Source organism: Falco peregrinus, chromosome 4 (assembly GCF_023634155.1).
Source record: "Falco peregrinus isolate bFalPer1 chromosome 4, bFalPer1.pri, whole genome shotgun sequence".
NCBI classification, from domain to species: Eukaryota; Metazoa; Chordata; class Aves; order Falconiformes; family Falconidae; genus Falco; species Falco peregrinus.
Genome location: NC_073724.1, coordinates 91,683,160 through 91,700,681, shown reverse-complemented (window position 1 = coordinate 91,700,681; position 17,522 = coordinate 91,683,160). Strand labels below are relative to the sequence as shown.

At 48.5% G+C, this 17,522-nt stretch overlaps 1 protein-coding gene across 8 annotated transcripts in view; it reads left to right on the top strand.

The window, feature by feature from the left end:
* Positions 1 to 6,744, top strand: part of CAB39L (calcium binding protein 39 like) — a 68,148-nt gene extending 61,404 nt beyond the window's left edge. For all 8 annotated transcript variants that reach the window (XM_027790738.2, XM_027790737.2, XM_055801711.1 and 5 more), the window contains one exon: positions 4,849 to 6,744. In XM_027790738.2, the coding sequence (XP_027646539.1) occupies positions 4,849 to 5,028 (180 nt within the window). In that variant the 3' untranslated portion in view covers positions 5,029 to 6,744. The remainder of the gene's footprint in view (positions 1 to 4,848) is intronic.
* Positions 6,745 to 17,522: the final 10,778 nt, after the last annotated feature.

The window sequence follows — 17,522 nt, the reverse complement described above, 5'->3', positions numbered from 1 at the left end:
AGCTCCAGCTCCTTCTCTTCTTCTTGCCTGAGCGAAATGGAGCTTCTGCCTTGTGGCACCATCCTAAAGTCCTGTGGCTGCTTTGTAAAACTGGATGTCCCAGACAATGTGTGCATGAGAGTTAGCCAGTATTTAATCATCAGGAAAAGCTGACACAGGTCAGCGCTTTCCTCCTCCTCCTCCATAAATAATCCAACGGGGTCACCTAGATTTGTAGGTTCACAGGTTGCTGGTTCTTCTCTGTGTGGATTTCAGTGGAGGTGTCTCAGTCCTGGGCATGCACACTTTGAGGACCAAATAGTGGGAAGGGGTCTCCAGCTCCTGTGACAGATTTGTGACACTTAGTAGCGGAGCTTGCTTTGAGTTCTCCTGTGGGGGAGACCAAATCTTTCAGATGTATGTGAACATGGTGCAGGTATTCCTTTGACCTTACACATTTACGTGTTATTGGCTAATAACAAGCTCTTTTGGTTTCCATATAAAAAAATCAGATTTTTTTTTGAGGAAAACACCCTGAATTGGTTAAATTTGGATTATGCAACTTTCTTGTTCTTAAGCAGAAATTTAGCAAGATACATTTTACTGTTTAAATCTAAAAATAGAATGAGTACACTGTGTTTGTGACCTTAGTTTCATTTTTCCATTCTCTTTCATGCACATTACAGAACTACCTCCTGCAGCTTGCTCTGCAAATGGTCTCATGTAATTTGACTGTACTGACAGTTTCCTCTTGGTACAAAGCTGAAACCGCATTTGTGGGTATGCATCCTCTCTGTCTGGAGATTTTAAAGGGCAAGTCTCCACTTGCCCTTTAAATTTTAAATTTTATCTTTTTATTTTAGTAATTCCAAAATTAATTATTTAGTTAATCTAATAAATTAATAAAATTTAATAATTCTTAACTTATAATTTATAAAATAAATTAACAATAAATAAATAGCTTTTTAATTAATTAAATTACTTTAGATTTTAAAGCTGGAGAGTTTAAAGGCCAAGAAGTGTTACGCAAAGCATTATGCTATAAGCAACATGGACCTATAAGGCGCTTATGTGTGCAGTTTCCTGACACAGTAAGATTGTGCATGACACCAGAATAAATCTTAAAATATCCAATACAGAGTATCCAACCTCTGTAATCACTTTTGCTGTGCTGTAGTCCTAGCGGGTGGCGATGCCTGGTTATTTATTGTAAGGAAACAAGGTCAGATTCTCTAATCAAGTGATTTTGGTATTTGTTTGAAGAAATACAGTGTATGACTTTAATGGAGAAGAGAGCAACAGTTACGCTTTGGACAACTTTTGAAGCTTCAGAGTTGATTTTAATTGCAGGCCTTTTTCAAATATCCACAAAATGGAACTGAGCTGAAACAGCTATTTTTAGAGTTGGAATTTTAATATGAGTACTCTCTTTATTTTGGGTCTCTCTCTCTCATCTGTCTAAATTAAGTGCTCTAGAACATGCAACCTTTCATAATAAAACCATACATGAAATAAAGCTCTCTGTGAAGTGTTTTAGCTTCAGTTAAGTTTAATTTTAGTAGGAATGTTCTAGATAGCATCTTGTCGGCTATGACAATACGGAGTTCTGAATGAGGGGGGGTCTTTTAAAAGTAAAGTCTCTTGGTGGTCCTAATCCTGGGCTTTGTGAAGCTGATTAGTTGATACTGGCAGAATTGATGTTGTTTGCTTAGCCGAAGTATTGAATAACATTTCAGGAATTTTCTGGTCCTTTAACATTCTGTCTTTATGAGTCCCTGTTGACACTGAGCCAAGACTGGCAGTCAGGATAATTTTTGTTTGAATGTCAATTTGACGGTTTTGCAAGGGGTAGATTATCATCTATAAATAATTGAGCAGGAAGATAAACAGGATGTGATGTCTTCTATTAAACCAAGTTCTTTAATTATTTGCTATGGTAATACAAGTTGTAGGCCAATACGAAATGTTAGTGTTTACTAGGTTTGCCACTAAAACCTTCCAGTTCTGTTTGATGACCAGATAGCTTTTACAAGAAGAATGATTTAGATTTCTTCATTTTGAGAGTCAGCCTTCACCTATCTTTATAAGGGTGCCTAATATTCATTGAAGGAAGGTGTTCAGCACTTCAAGGTCAGGCCTTCTTTAAAGGATTCCATTTGCATTTTAATCAGATTATTTCTGAAAATTTGTGTCCTGCCAGCGTACTTGATGGTTTTCTTCTGGTCACAAAGGGGGGACTGATCTCCAAAATCAAAAACCTTTAAAAAAGGTCTGTAGTGGTTACTTTGCTCGTCCCTCTCCATAAGCTTACATAATGCTTTTCTCAAAAGAAGCTTGTTCTGATGACTGGGGACTTATCACAGTCTAAATCCTGGAAGCATCCGGCCTCCACCAATGTGATGACATGCTGTAGGTCAGCATATGGGGAGCTGCATCATGGGGCTGCTCGAGCTGAGAGCATAAACTGCCACAGCCTCAGCCAGAGCCAAACATTTATACCCACAAGCTTTCAAGATTTGTGTTCCCTAGATAAGGCACAGACTAGAAAGCTGTAAAGTACGTTCATTAGTAATTTACATCCCCAAATCCTTTATTTCCTAGTCTAAGGGGAGCCAATCCATCAATAGTAGCATATCTTTGTTTGCAAAGGAGGGGTTATTGCTTTCAGATGCTGCAGGCAGCAGCAGAACAATCAGCTGTTGACAGTCCATCGTGTATAGTGAAAGCTGTGAGCTGGCTGTCCGACCCACTGATACATGCGTCCCTGGTAAGATGTTGCAATTCAAGTGCTTGAAACATTGTGCGGGAAAGCTGTTAATTTTAGAGTGGCTGCTCTGAAGGGTTCCTTGGGAGCTGGGGCTGTTGATGCTACTGTTGAGAAGTTTTATGTGGCAAGTAGGCATAAAAAAACATTATTTGAGATTATAGCTCAGGGTAATCAGAGAAAGGTGATGTGGAAGCCTGTGCAAAGACAGTGTTAATAACTGTAGATGATATACTGTCACAGGGACCATGGCCTGGCCATTAGATCAAGGAAAACTTTAAAAAGCCTTGGGGCCTGGGAGTGTTCACCCAGCATGGCAGAGGCTGCAGCTCTTTCCCCAGAGCAGAAGGAAAAGTACCTTGAAGCAGGGACTCCTAGGAGCAGCTGGAGGGGGGAGGGATCCAGAGGAGACAAAAGCACAGGCAGGGATTAGGGCTCTTACGGCATCAGGATGCAAGGGTCTGAGTAGATGCTTTGCCTCACCTTTATGGAGTAAAAAAATAGTATTACCTCCCTGTCTGGGCAGAATTACTTAGTGTGGCACTGTTGATGTGTGCTGAGCCCCATTCCTTCCATATATTCCCCACATGTGGCATTTTCCACACCACTTGTAACATCCCCTGATTGGTGAGTATGAAGCCTAATGGTGGGTCCAGTCTGAATCCTGTCCCAGGCTTTACCAGGTGGTGTTCCTGGGGGCAAGGGGCTGTAACGCAGCCCTCCAGGACTATGTGTGTGTGTGTGTGTTCCCATCATGTAACACAATGCCTCCATGCACAGCTGGATGTGGCCCAGGTTTTCATGTGGGCAGATCTCAGCAGGGATAAATGAACCTGCAGAAGAGAGCCTCAGGTCTGGAGCCAGCAGCTCTGGGGCTGGGTGAGTGGTGGTGCTGCCTGTGCTCGGCTGGACAACATGCCATTCTGTACTGTCAGCAGATGTTTGTTTTCGTTCTGGTTTGGACAGGCTTGGAGGGAAACTGGATGTTTTCCAGTTCTGTCCATCCTTAATTTCTTCTCATTGGGTAGAGAATAACTCAAGTTATTTATGTCGTTGCACAAGCACTGGGGTGGTGTTTTGTTGACCAGCCATGGCAACCTCGGTTGGAGCCAGATGTGGGAGCTCCTCCTGGGCTGGCCAGGGTTGTGCTGTGCATCTGCTCCTACTGCCAGCCCCCGGTCCCATCTGCCCCTCCCGACTGACATCCACAGAGCCTACATGGGTTCCTGGGAAGAGCTTGTCACCAATGGCCTTTACAACCAGCCTTAATAAGTTTCCTGTCAGCCAGCACATAGGGTAGAGAAAATGTTAAAGAAACAGTGTTGCAGTGTCAGGGGTCATGTTCAGAGATGGAAAACTCTGCAGCTTTAGGCATCATAGGAGGAAAAACTGGAGCATGGCTAGTTTTATCTTTAAAAAATACTATTTCAGACCAGTAAGCCCACAGTGCTGGGCTGGCTGTGCCAGATGAGTATCAGTTTCACGTCACCTCCCTGCGCTGCCACCCTCCTCTGCTTGGCAAAGGCAGCAAAGATGCTGGGCACACCATGGTGCTCCCGCTGCTGGAAATTTCCATACTCCCATGGATGGATTAGGCAGAGGGAAGTGGAGACTCTGACATATTTTTCCAAACCAGAACAAAGCTGGCAAGTCTAATTTTAGGCCTGGTTTAGTATGGAAATGATATCAATACTGACACAAAGCTTTTCCATTCTCCTGATAATTTCTGTGTATTTAAGTCTTGCACATGGAAGAGGCTGAGAATGATAGCTTGCTCTCAACAGCTGGGTTTACAATCAAAGACTTTTATCAACAAAGAACAAAATTAAAGGGAAGTGATACCACACACATAGGCGTAGCTTTGCCTCAATTTGCTGTTGAACCAACATGTTTGTAACTCGTCTCTCTCTGCCTTGGGACAAGGTGTGTAGCAGCAGAGTATCAGCCTGCCAGACTGCAGCTGACTTGTCAGAAAATAACTTAAGGGGATGTTGTGACTGACGTTCCTCTCTCTCTCTCTCTCTCTCTCTCTCTCTCCCTCTCTCTCTCTCTCTCTCTCTCTCTCTCTTCCCCCCTCCCCGTGTCTGGTTTTCTTTGCATGTTAGGTTTTTGTGGCCAGTCCAAACAAAACACAGCCTATTGTGGAGATCCTGTTGAAAAACCAACCCAAGCTAATTGAGTTTCTGAGCAATTTCCAGAAAGAGAGGACAGATGACGAACAATTCACTGATGAGAAGAACTACCTGATTAAGCAAATCCGAGACTTGAAAAAGCCAACGGCATGAAGAACTCCTCTCATTTTCCACTGTAGGCATTAATATCATTTGTTAAGTTCCTCTGTGTCCCTTAAACGCCACAGTAGTGCTTGAGAAGGCACAGCAAGTGCCTGGTTTTTATTTTGTCTTTTTCCTAGATGTCAAGAGTATAGGGGTTTTACATGAAAACTAAAAAACCAAAAATCTAGAATAATATATTATTTTTAATCAAGACTATAATTATTTATGTCAGTTTAGAATCTCTGTAATAGAAGCTGATTTGACAGGTTTTCGTTTGTGCTCAAGAAGAATGAACCTCTTTGCTTAACTTTATCAGCAAATTCAAGCTGTTGGTGAGTGCACAGAGTAGGTTTCTGAGGAGTGTAACGTTCCTTTGCACCTATAATTGTGACTTTGTTCTAGTGCTGCACACACACAAGACTGTGAAAGAGTACTTTTGTCTCTGGAGTTAGCTGCACTTATAGATCAGGTTCTGTAGTCAAAGCAGTGGGAGATGAAAAAGCAGTAAAGGTCACGTTTTTGCTTTATTTTTGTGTTCCTTCATCTTTAAGTTCTCTTTTCCCCTAGATCAGAGGTTTTCTGTTCAGTGCTAGGGAATGGATGAAGACATCAGCCAGATGAGCTGTTTTAGCCTGCCTCCCATTTTCCCATACATGTAGCCCTACCTTGGGCTACAGCACAGGCTGTTCCCACCAGCTCCCAAGCAGCCTGATGAGGAACAGCCCCAGGTACGTGATGACCATGTACCCCGTAATGGGAAGAAGGTAAAAGCAACTCCGCTCCATCAAGGCCTGTGCTGTATTCCTCGTTGAGTGGTCCTGCACCTACTAAGATCAGCAAGAATTCTGTCCCCAGTTTCAGTGGGAATATTAGGTGGTGGCCAGAGCTATGCGGCTGAACTGCACCAAGCGCTGAGCCCCAGCACCAGTGTGAGAGGAGGGTCCTCAGCATCTTCCCATCCAGATTCAAATCCCAGCTGTGCAAGGCAGGGTTGAGCTGAGTTCAGCAAGGGGGTGCTGAAAAGGCCTCAGCCCAAACTTCTGAGCGGCCTGAGGTCCCCGAGTCTGCAGGTGCTCTCAAAGCTGAGGGCATTTATTGGGTAGCTTAACCAAGTGTGGGAAGGTATGTAGCAGCCCCAGGCACCAAAGGCTACTTGTAGCCTGGTGCTCTCTGTCCTTGTTCATCCCAATGTGAATTCAGGTTCTGCATTGAAGTTGTAGAAAGGGAAATCATTGCACTGTTAATGTTTTAAGTTTAATAAGCTCTGTGGTCCAAACAGTGTTTCCCAGGTGTGTTTGAAAAGTTTTTGGGGTCTTTAGTTTTCCAGCAGGAAATGAAAATGTTACTCTGATGCTTTATTAGGAAGTGGAGTTTGAAAGCAGGGAGTGGAAATTTCTTGAATTTTTCTGGACAGCCTATGTTCTGAGTTTTTCTATTTGTTGTAAGACAGTTATCTAGCTAAAACTCTAGCTAATGCTTCAGATGAAAAGATGACACTGAACTGTAAAAACAGAACAAGACCTTTTCCTTCATTAAACTGTTGTATATTGGGGTGACTGATACTTTAATTTATGTGCTTTAGAAAAAAGATTAAATGGAACAGATTGTGGACTCATAGGGTGGGGGTTTTTTTCAGATGTCAGATATACACAACAAATGTACATCTTAGTTGCCTGGAATAAAAAAAAAATATTTACAAGTTATTAAAAGCATGATTACTGATGACCCTTTATTTATATCTGTTTTTTCCCTTCTTGCCTTTCTGGATAGCCAGACTCTGTGCAGTGCTAAATTCTTTCTCTCCTTTGCCAATTGGTTTTAGCAGATGGAAAGAGAGAGAGGAGCACTACCGTCACAGCTAACACGCTCTGCAAGCATCGCATCTGCAGCCCTGTCTGGCAGGGGGCCTGGCAACTCAGGTGGCAGTCCAGCTTAGCCTGGCTGCAATCTTCACCCCCCAGCTCCGGGGGCAGGTCTTAGTACCAGTGGTAGCTTGTGGGCTGATAAAGGACCCAGTCGATAAAGTCTCCAGCATCGCAGTCCTCAGAGCTAGTAACGCAAGTCTGATCCTCCCAGATCTGGAGCCTGAAACTGAAGGGTGCTTGGCTGTGCTCTGAGCTCCTGGGGTGGGGCTGGTCTCCAGGGCTGGATTAAGGAAGAGACACATGTCCATTGCCTCAGCCTCTAGAGTCACATGAGAACACTGGGCTTCCCGCCCATGCTCGGAAAAAAGTATCTAATGGTGTATCGCTGGGTAACGCCGTCCTTAACAGTGTGAGTGTAACCCATGTAGAGGTGCCCAGCGCATCTGTGGGGGTGGTCAGCGCTGTGAGCTGCTCTTATCTGCGTGGTCTGGACACAGAAGGGCACTTGAAGACATCAGAACCTCGCTATAATACGAGGAGCGAGGTTCCAACAAACACCCCAAATGCTTGGGCAGAGATGTGGCAGGCCAACAGGGAGCAGGGCAATGGGCCCCATCCCTGCAAAGGCAGCCTTCTCCAGCGCAAGCAGTCGTCAGAGCACACAAGTAAGTAGTAAGGAAGGTTTGTAAAAAACAGGGTCTCTGTGCATGTGTGTCTGCGGGGGGGGAGGGAGTGGTCTTACAATAAAATGACATGTGCCAGGCCCCTTGCAGCTTATCATACAAGAAGCTGGTCTTGATACTGCCAATGCACATCAAAGTAACTGAGTCTTCCCCAAGCTCAACTTGTTCAGCAGTTTTAAAGATGAGACAGTAAAAGAAGCAGTGAAGGTGAAATTAAGCGCCATAATTTTTCACAGTGGGTGGGGACACCTCCCTGTTTAAATGAAAATGAGGTCTGTTCTAGTACAACTTTGAAACAACTCAATAGAACTCCCGATTTCCTTTGCATTCAGTCAAGGCGCTTCTTCTGCCTAAGTGACTGCTCCCACCAGGAACTCACAATTTCTCCAAAATTAGGATCAGGGGGAGCTGTGTGACTGCAAGACACAGTTCATCAGAGTGAGGACAGGAAAGAAGATTGTAGTCTGGAGCAAGAAAGAAGCTGGAGGATGCTTGGGCTGCAGCCTCTCCATTCCAATCCCCACCCAGCATTCAGGGGGGTTTGGATCATACGACTAAATCTTTGCCAACATGCGATGTATGATCCTGCACATAAAACCTTATTTGATACAGCAGAGTGCCAGGGATCTTTGAACCATAAGCTTCTGTGCTGGGATTTGGGCAGCTTGTGCTGAAATCAGAAAAAACTGGTTGGAAGCAGCAACAGTCTCCCCTGTCTGTAACAGCATGCACGCCAGCAGGTGTGAACCCGGGGGGAGGATGCAAGACTGTGGCCTTCAAAAAATGTGGGTGTTGAGACCGCTTGAGCCTTTTAATCTGCGTGCTCCGGGGACAAGGTCAGATCAGAAGGAAAGAATCACTTGGACCTTATAATCTAACGATAAAAGCATTCACATAAGGGAGAGGAGAAAGGGATCTCATTTGCTCTCTAGTGCATGCTTTGCTCCTGTCTATGAAATCGGAGCAGGGCTAAGAGAACCCAGGCCTCTTTCCAAAGGGCACAGTGATGTTTGGACAGTAGAGAGGCTTTTTCTCTGGACCAACAAATGCTTCACTTCTCTGTGGAAGCACTTCAGTGTTTTGGCCTTCTGCAGAACACCTTATGCCTGGCAGTGAAGTCTGTTACGAGGCAGAGGGAATATGATACGGGTTTTGGTCTCTGTGACATGAAAGGGAACTGTACCTGGCTCTCCCCCCTTCTTGACTAAGCACTCTTGCATAAATATATAGGTTATCATGGCCTTCCACCAGTTTTGGACTTGCATTTTGGCACCTGCCACTTTACTTGTGTGGAGCTCATGCTGCACTTGCCTTGAGCATCACCCACTGGACCTGTACGCACTGCCTGCAGCTGAACAGCATCGAGCTACTGAGGGATTATGTAGAACATAAAGATTTGTTGCATTTACTGCCAAGCAGTGAAAGTCTGTTTTATCGCTCCTGTGCTGATGGACTTGAAATGGCCAGTTGCTTTCCCGTCAGAGCAGATAGGTAGTGGAAATTCTGCTGGGCTGCAGTGCTGCTGGGGCCTGAGTAGGAGACACCCAGCACTCACTGATGCCCAGTGATGAGTGCAGGCTCCTAAGGACCTTCACTGCTGGAGCCCAAGTCCCAGAGCTGCTGGTATATATCAGTTTTTGGTGTAAACGCAGGCCCAGCCTCATGAACAGACAAGTTCTTTCTTCCAGCCAGCACCTTAACAGAGAGCTCAGCCAGTCTTTCTACCTGTTCAGAGCAAATCCAGCACTCCTGTCCCACTGAGTGACAAACGCAGTGAGCTATGGAGTTACTTGATCAGGCCCGCTGCAGATGCACGCCATACACATGCACCAAGTGGAGCAGCACAAGCTGTTAAGACCGGGCGTGAGGTGTCCCCCAGCCTCTAGTGGGACGTCCGGCCCCAGAGGGATAGAGGCAATCCTGCTGGTCCGAGCTGCTGTGGCCTGGGGAAGAGAAGAAGTTGAAGTCCCTGCCACCCCAGCCCACGCTGAAGAGGAGCCTTGCCTCCAACAAAGGCTCCAGTCCCTCAGCCTGCGGTGTGTGGAGCCACAAGGTAGCAGCAGTCCAAGCCAGCTCTGAGCACGGTTGGTGCTGGGCAGGCAACATGGGACCAGGCTAAGGAAAAACCCAGGGCAAGGTCAGCAGTTTTGGCTGTGTGGTTCAGCTGTAAGCCAAGCATCTCACAAGGCTGTGACTTGGCCCAGCTCCCTCAAGAGCCCCAGGGAGAGGCAGGCAGCGAGCCCAGCCCTCTTGACTCATGGTTCTGTTCCACAGTGCCTGCCTCGAGCTGGCTCTTCTTTCCAGGAATGTGAAAGGAGGAAAAACAATCAACCAACCAATCCCTTTCCTATGACATCGGTTGTGAGTGGCTTTGCAAAGCCACAGTAAAAATAACCTTTTCCACCTCAGGCTGTGTCACAGTGAGTGGCAGCATGGGGAAAGCTTGTGGCGCCTAGAATGCATCACCAGCTTAGTTCTGGCCAAGCCATGATCATGCCCAGCTGTGCCACAGTGGGGAGGCAGTTCCCCCTGTCCCCCAACACCCGCACTTATCTGGCTTAGTATGGACTGGTGTACTAGGGATGGGGACAGAGGGTGTCCCAGCACATCCTATGAGACAGTGGTCTGCCTTGCATCATGCAGCTGAGTACTGTAATTTGCCATTGCAACAAGAGACCCAGGTGTTTTTTGTCACCATATGGCACCGGCAACAGCTAGGAGGGCTGTGTGACTGAGCCTTAGCCCCAGGAAAGCACTGCACTGCCCTGGTCATCTGTGAGACTGCAGATATCTGCTGCAGTGTAGCACATAAGATATGGCCCTGTGTGTGCTGTGTGTGTCCCATGACCTCTCCCTTCACTGGTGTGCCTGTTTTGCTCCTTGCTAGTGATGCTCACAGGGCAGTGGGATGGTGTGTGCTTTTCTTCAGATCCTTCCTCCAAGTGCAGATTTGGGAATTGTCCCATGGCCAAACAGGTAACCTATGTGTTTTACCTGTCATGGCATGCCAGCAGGCACCTCCGACATGTTGAAGTTTTTCAAGTAGTTGGACACAACAAGCACCTGGCCACCAAGGTGACAGGTATGAACAAAGTCTTTTGGCTACATGACAGGTACCAGTGCGGTCATAGCACCATAGCCCAGCTCCTCGTAGCTAAAGAAACAAAACCCACCCAACTCCCCAGTGCAGCTCTTCTGGGGAGAGCTACCAGTCTGGTAATGAATGGAGCTACTTCTTCTGAGGGCACAGAGCAGACAGGACCATGTCTTTGGGGCCATGAAGTGTCTTGCTCAATTCTTATGAACAGAGACCCTTTCTTTCTAAATTGCTGGGTACTTTACCTCTGCTAACACACAGCTTTGGCAGTGCCTTTCAAATCACTCGTAGAACAGCTGGCTTGACAAGGGTTTGGAGTGGATTTAAAAATACCCCTGTCAAAGCAGAGCTGGTTGCATCTGTTCAGAGGTTTATGCAAACACACAGTCAGGGTTAGCTTTTCAGCGGGCGGCACACCCAGGCGGCAGCTAGCAGGGAGCAAACAAACCTGTCATTTGCTCAGGCAGATGGTCAGATGCCCAACGGGCTCTGTGTGTGCAGGACAAGCAGGAGCCTGCAGGGAGCAAGTCACTCAAACTCCATGGGGGAAGCGGAGAAAAGCACCTCCTCCCCGTTTTAAAACTGGGTGTGGAGGAAAAATGATCTTCATAGATGGACTCGCCTTGTGCCCTAAGGATTGTCAAGGGCAGAGCCACAATTAGCTCATGGGACAGGGCAGGTTCTTGCTGTGGGCTGACAGCAATGGCTCATGCTTCCTGTCAAAGGCTCAAAGGAAAGCAACACCGGGGACAGGCCTACTAGCAGCCAGGAAAGTGGTGTGTCCCAGGGGATGGCAGGCATTGCAAAGGGAGGAGAGACATATGTTCATTCCAACAAAAGATCCAGCTCTCCTGCTAATAAATACCACTTCTAGCCATGCAGCTAAACTCCTCTGTTTCGTTGTCTCTAGCTAAATCTGTCTTGCCCCACAATGGGAATGAAAGAATAACTGCAGGTGAATGTACTGGCATTCATACTGTCTTACATACACCTTTCAGGCATTTCTGAAAGGACATTGGGGAGGTGGGGAGGGGAAATGTGGCTATGCTGGTATTTGCATGACATGTCCCTAAGGCCTGGCTTTTGCTACAGTTATTGTTCAAATTCTTTATGGCTTCCTCGGGCTTCTTCAACCCCTTATTTTTCCTCCAAGTTAGAAATTTAGCTGCCCTGGGGGAAAATCCACTGGCAAAGCAGTGAGGTGACCTCACCAGGGCCAAAGTAAAGATAGCTGAGCAGTGAAGGCGAAAAAGAAGAAACACAGGCAGACTGTGAAGGCTTTGTGGTTGCTACTGCACCTCTCTGGTGCCAGTGGTTAACACCTTGCAGCCGGGCCGTGGCCATCGGAGCTGGCACAGACCCACCACGGCCGCAGCGGTGGGAAGGTGGGAAGGCGGGATGGTGGGAAGGTGGGAAGGCAACCAGTGGGAAGGCAGGAAGATGTGAAGGCGGGAAGATGTGAAGGCGAGAAGGCGGGAAGGCGGGAAGATGGGAAGGCGGGAAGATGGGAAGGCGGGAAGATGTCAAGGTGGGAAGGCAGGGCCTGGCTCCTCGGAAATGTGAGGTGGAACGTTCCAGGTACAGACAGCAGATACACTGGGAGTGCGGAAGATAAATGTCACACTGCAAAAGCACCGCTGAGAAAACGCCACCTTTCGCCATGCTGGGCCTCGGCCGGGGCGAAGCTGCGCCCTGCGCCTGCACGGCGGCCGCGCCAGCCACAGCTTCCCCCCTGCCTGCCGGCGCGCTTCCAGCCCCGCGGGAGTTCTGGCATTTATAGCGCGGCTCTGCCATCTGCTGGCCGCGGCAGCAGGCGTCCCTGGGTGCTGGCTGCAGTACGGGCGGTACAACACAGGGCCGCCGCGGCAGGGGAGCGCCGCCGTGCCGAGCCGAGCCGTGCCGAGCCGAGCCGTGCCGAGCCGTGCCGAGCCGAGCCGTGCCGAGCCGAGCCGTGCCGAGCCGAGCCGTGCCGAGCCGTGCCGAGCCGAGCCGAGCCGAGCCGGGCGCGCTGCCTCCCCGCGGCCGGGATGGCCGCGGCATTCCCCTCACCACAGCGCCCCCTGGCGGCCGCGCCGCGCCCTGCCGCCGCCCAGGGGGAGGAGCTCCTCCTGCCGCGACTGAGGCGAGATGGCCCCGGTTCGGAGCCAAGGGACCGACCTGAGGAGCCATCTCCGGCTCGGGCTGGCCAAGCCAGCCCCGGGACCAGCACAGCAGCCCCTCCTCACCGCCTCACCCGGGGCTGCAGGGTGAGCCTGACAGCGGCCAGCCCTGCGCGCCACATCGGTCCGTCCCAGTCCCAAAGAGACACATCTGGCGTGTGGCAAAGGTAAGGACCCCTGCTCTTGGCCCTGCGTGTGTCCCTCTCATTGCCAGGAGGAGGTGGGCTCCGGTGGCAGATGTCCTCTGCTGGCAGCCCCTTTCCCCTTCAAAGAGGGAAGAAATTTGCAAAACAAATGGACAGCACATGTGGGAATGGTTAGGACCAGGTGTTGCCGGCGTTCGCGTGCCATGCCAGCAGGTGACACGGTGTGCAGGGCTGGGGGGAGGGGAGGATCTCGAGGAAGATGAGCAAGTGTTTGACAACAGCTCTCTGCAGTCGCCTTTCTGTGCAGGATGGAGTTCAGCTGTGCATGTGTGGCACTGTCACCGTCAACGACACAGCCGTGGTGGGTTGAGCCTGGCAGGACACCAGGTGCTCACCAAGTGCTCTGTCACTGCCCTCCTCAGCTGGGCAGGGGAGAACAGTGTGACAAAAGGCTCCTGGGTCCAGGTAAGGGCAGGGAGGTCACTCAGAGTTACCATCACTGGCAAAACAGAGGCAACTTGAGGAAAATTAGTTTCATTTATTGCCAATCAAATTGGAGTAAGGTAATGAGAAATCAAATCTTAAAAACACCTTCTTCCCCCCACCCCTCCCTTGTCCCCGGGCCCAACTTCACTCCCGCTCCCTCTCCCCGCTCCCAGCAGCGCCGGGGCCGGGAATGTGGCTGGGGTCAGTCCCTCACAGGCTGCCTCTGCCGCTCCTTCCCCTCAGGGGCGGCTCCTCACACCCCTCCCCTGCCCCAGCCGGGTCCCCCCACGGGTGCCGTCCTTCAGGCACAGCCGGCTCCAGCCTGGGTCCCCCCGGGGTCCCCAGCCCCGCCAGCAAACCTGCCCCAGCCCGGGCTCCTCTCCCCGCGGGGCCACAGGCCCTGCCAGGAGCTGCTCCAGCGTGGGCTGCCCACGGGTCACAGCCTCCCTCGGGCACCCACCTGCTCCGGCATGGGGCCTCCAGGGGCTGCCGGTGGGGATCTGCTCCTCCGTGGGCCTCCCCGGGCTGAGGGGGACAGCCTGCCTCAGCGTGGGCTTCACCGCGGGCTGGGGGGAACCTCTGCTCCGGGCCTGGAGCCCCCTGCCCCTCCTGCCTGCCATGGCGGCTGCGGGGCGGTTGCTCTCACCTGCTCTCACTCCTCTCTCCAGCTGCAGGCTGTTGCACAGGTTTTTTCCCCCTTCTAAAATATGTTGTCCCAGAGGTGATACCACCATTGCTAACAGTCTCAGCCTTGGCCAGTGGTTGGGTCCATATTGGAGCCAGCTGGCACTGGCTCTGTTGGACAAGGGGGAAGCTTCTGGCATCTTCTCTACAGAAGCCACCCCTGTAACCTCCTGCCACCAAAACCTTTGCTAGGCAAATCCAATGCAACAGTAATGCGCATCTATTAGAAAATGTCACGCACCTTTGCTTTTCTAGTCTCCAAGCAGTGTTGCTTACCGGAGCTAACAAAATAAAGCCAAACAGGTTTTTGAAGGTGGTTTGCAGGCAGAATGGCTGAAACAAAAAAATCTATTTAGAGGACTGCAAAGCTTTTCAGAGTAGTCCCCACATGAAGCATGGCTCTGGGAAGCCTGTCCTATTGCCAGCCTGGCTGACTATATTCCACTTGTGTGACTACAATGACATTTCAGTTCAAGAGTGCTCTGAAATGCGTCTCCCATCTGTCCCCATTTACTGTGTGTGGCTCTGTGGCATGAGCTAGTCTTGGAGTGCATTGAGTAGATTCCTTTCAGATGAAGTTAAACGGTCCTGATGCACTCCTCTGGCTAACAGGCTTTCAGTCCCCATGCCCGGGGCTAGAGCTAGGCTAGAGCTGGACCATCAACACTCCTGATGGGTCAGGCCTTCAGCATCACCTGCTTCATGCTACAGACTCGCTCCCCTTCAGCCACACTGCTGACCAGGACAACCATGTGCCCCGATCACCACAACAAACCCCTCTCTGCAGTGACTACGGATCAGGATGCCTGCGTGTGCCCATGCAGGCAATGCAGGTCTGCAAGGCAAGAGATGCAGAAGGGACCAATTTAACTGCTGGTGGTCAGAGCTTTGCCCACTTCTATCCTTTCCAGCCAAGAAACAGGCTGTGGAGGTGGTACCTCATGCAATGTTCCCCAAGGCAGTGCTTCCCAGAGGAAGAGGGAATTAATGCTCATTAATGCTGGCAGGGCTGAGGGAGGGGATCCCAGCCCTTCCCCCGGGCTGGCAGGAAGCAGTTTCATGTTGAGACAAATTCTTCAGGCACAGCAGAGGGAGGCGATGCAGCTCAGCAAACAGGAGACAACTGCAGGAGCAAGGACAGCACTGGGCTGGTAAAGGGTGTGAGCATTTCAAAGCACTCTGTAATGTTTCTAATAACCCAGAGCACTTAAAAATACACTTCAGTACTTACTGTCAGATTAATTTATTAGCACAAAACATGTTTTGCTGTAAGGCAGACAATTAACAGAGAAATTCTGTAATTCTCAGTCAGGAGGCCAAATTATTATAGTTAATACCTGCAATTAAAATGACTGCTCTGAAACGAATGGGAGAGACATAAAATGCATGTGGAAATTTCATACAATATATAAAATATAGAACTTTTACATTTTTAAATTTTAAATACACTGTAGCTTTTATGTAGGAAACAAACATCCTAGAGTTCATTTGCAAAACAAGCGCTGTGGCAGATGTCCAGTCTTCCGTGGCTCTCCCTGGTATGCAGGTGACATGCACAGCAGCACCTACAGAGTCCATGGGCTGAGAGAGAAACCCCATTCACATTGTTCCTGTTGGCCAGCATAAAGACCCTGCCTGGTAATCCCAGTAAGAATTAAAGAAGTAGGGTTATACCGATAATCACAGCCTACAGAAATTTGTGAGCCTCTGGAGGAATCTGTAGATATATGACAAGGCAGAAATAAAGCCAGACTTCCAAGCCTTCAGCCTTACAAGCAATTCCAATTTTGATGGAAATTTTGTACAAAAATCCTCTTTTCAAAAAAGATAAAAGGTAAAGGTAGAGCCTTAACTCCTCATGAAGTACAGGCTACCAGCAGCACTCACTGCAGTGTTGTTATTTAATATGTGTGACATTTGATTTGTATCTTGATTTACTTCTCCATGTACCCAGGCCACCTATGATGTTTCAGGGACTTTTCAATTTCAGCTGTTCCTATAAATAAACAGGCTTCTTTACTGATTTTGATACCAGCTGAGTGATCAGTATAAAACTTGAAGTGGCCTTAAACTTGCCCCTGGTTTTTTTCTCCTGCTTCTACCTCAAGTGAAAGAGCATTGCCTATGAATTATGGAAACAAGAAGGTTTCAGTGGGTGGAGTGGGGTGGACTTTTTACTGTAATCCAGTGTCCTTCTGATCAGTAAAAAAAGCCAGGAGTAATTACTCTAACACAAGATGCTTAAAAGAAGTGGGGGAGGAAATATGTCAAAGTAAAACATTTATGACTTAAAACCAGATTATAATCTTTCTTATGAAACACCAACTTTTGACGTTAACCTCATATGGAAGTTACAAACAATGAAACTGTATCATCCTTGATGAGAGGAAAAAACTGTCTTTCTGATGGTTGTTCACCATGCAGACAAGTAACTTAATCCCCAGGCCCTGGACTCTGAATCTGACAGGTGAGGCACAGAGCTCTTGCAGATGGATCTGTTGGTCCTAAATTCAGGATCCAGGTTCCTCTGCATGAGATTACAAGACCTGGTGAAGTGGCAGTTCAGCAATTTCCTCTTGAGCTACTGTGAAAAAACACTCTTTTAAGGTGTGACGCACAAATGGATTTCACCATCCTTCCTTTAGCTGACAAACAGGGTCAGATTTTTCTCCTTCGCTGGGTCCTGGTCCCGGGAAATGAGGCCGTATGCATCCTGCTTAGAAGACAGCAGTGGTGCAGGAGGTCAGCCAGTTGCCTGATGAGATTTTTGCTGCTAACTGCACGCACTGCAACTCAACCAGTAGCCCTAGAGTAACCTTCAGTCTAACTAGGCTCAGAGAAACAGCAGCTTCTGCAGCTCCAGTGAGATTGAATCCTCATGGCAGTAAGAGGATATAAGCATTCCCCAGTTCTACAGGCCAGGTACTCAACAATGAAGTTAACACTATGAGCCATGGGGAATCACAGCTCCTCACTGCAGCTCCAAGCATCAAGAACACTACCTTAAGCCACAGTACCAGTAGCCAAATGGGGTGAGAACGGACTCCATATAATTAATGCCACATTACATATGCTTTGCGCACTATCCAATTACAGCTTTAAAAGAAACAAACAGAACCTACGGCAGCTTCTAACACGATTCCCCTTCCAGCACTTTAAAGAGGGCAGCAAAGACAAGATGCATGAAAGAACTGGGAAGAGGCTGTTATATATCCTGCCAGCAGCAGCAGAAAAAGGTTTAAAGTGTTTGCACTTGACACTCAGCAGAGGAGTGAACAGAAAGTCTTGGATCGTCTGCTAAAACAAACAGCTAGAGGTCATATTCAAAGCAGCAAACAGATGGGAGTAAGGACAGTGATCTCTCAAAAGATTGCTGGGTACAA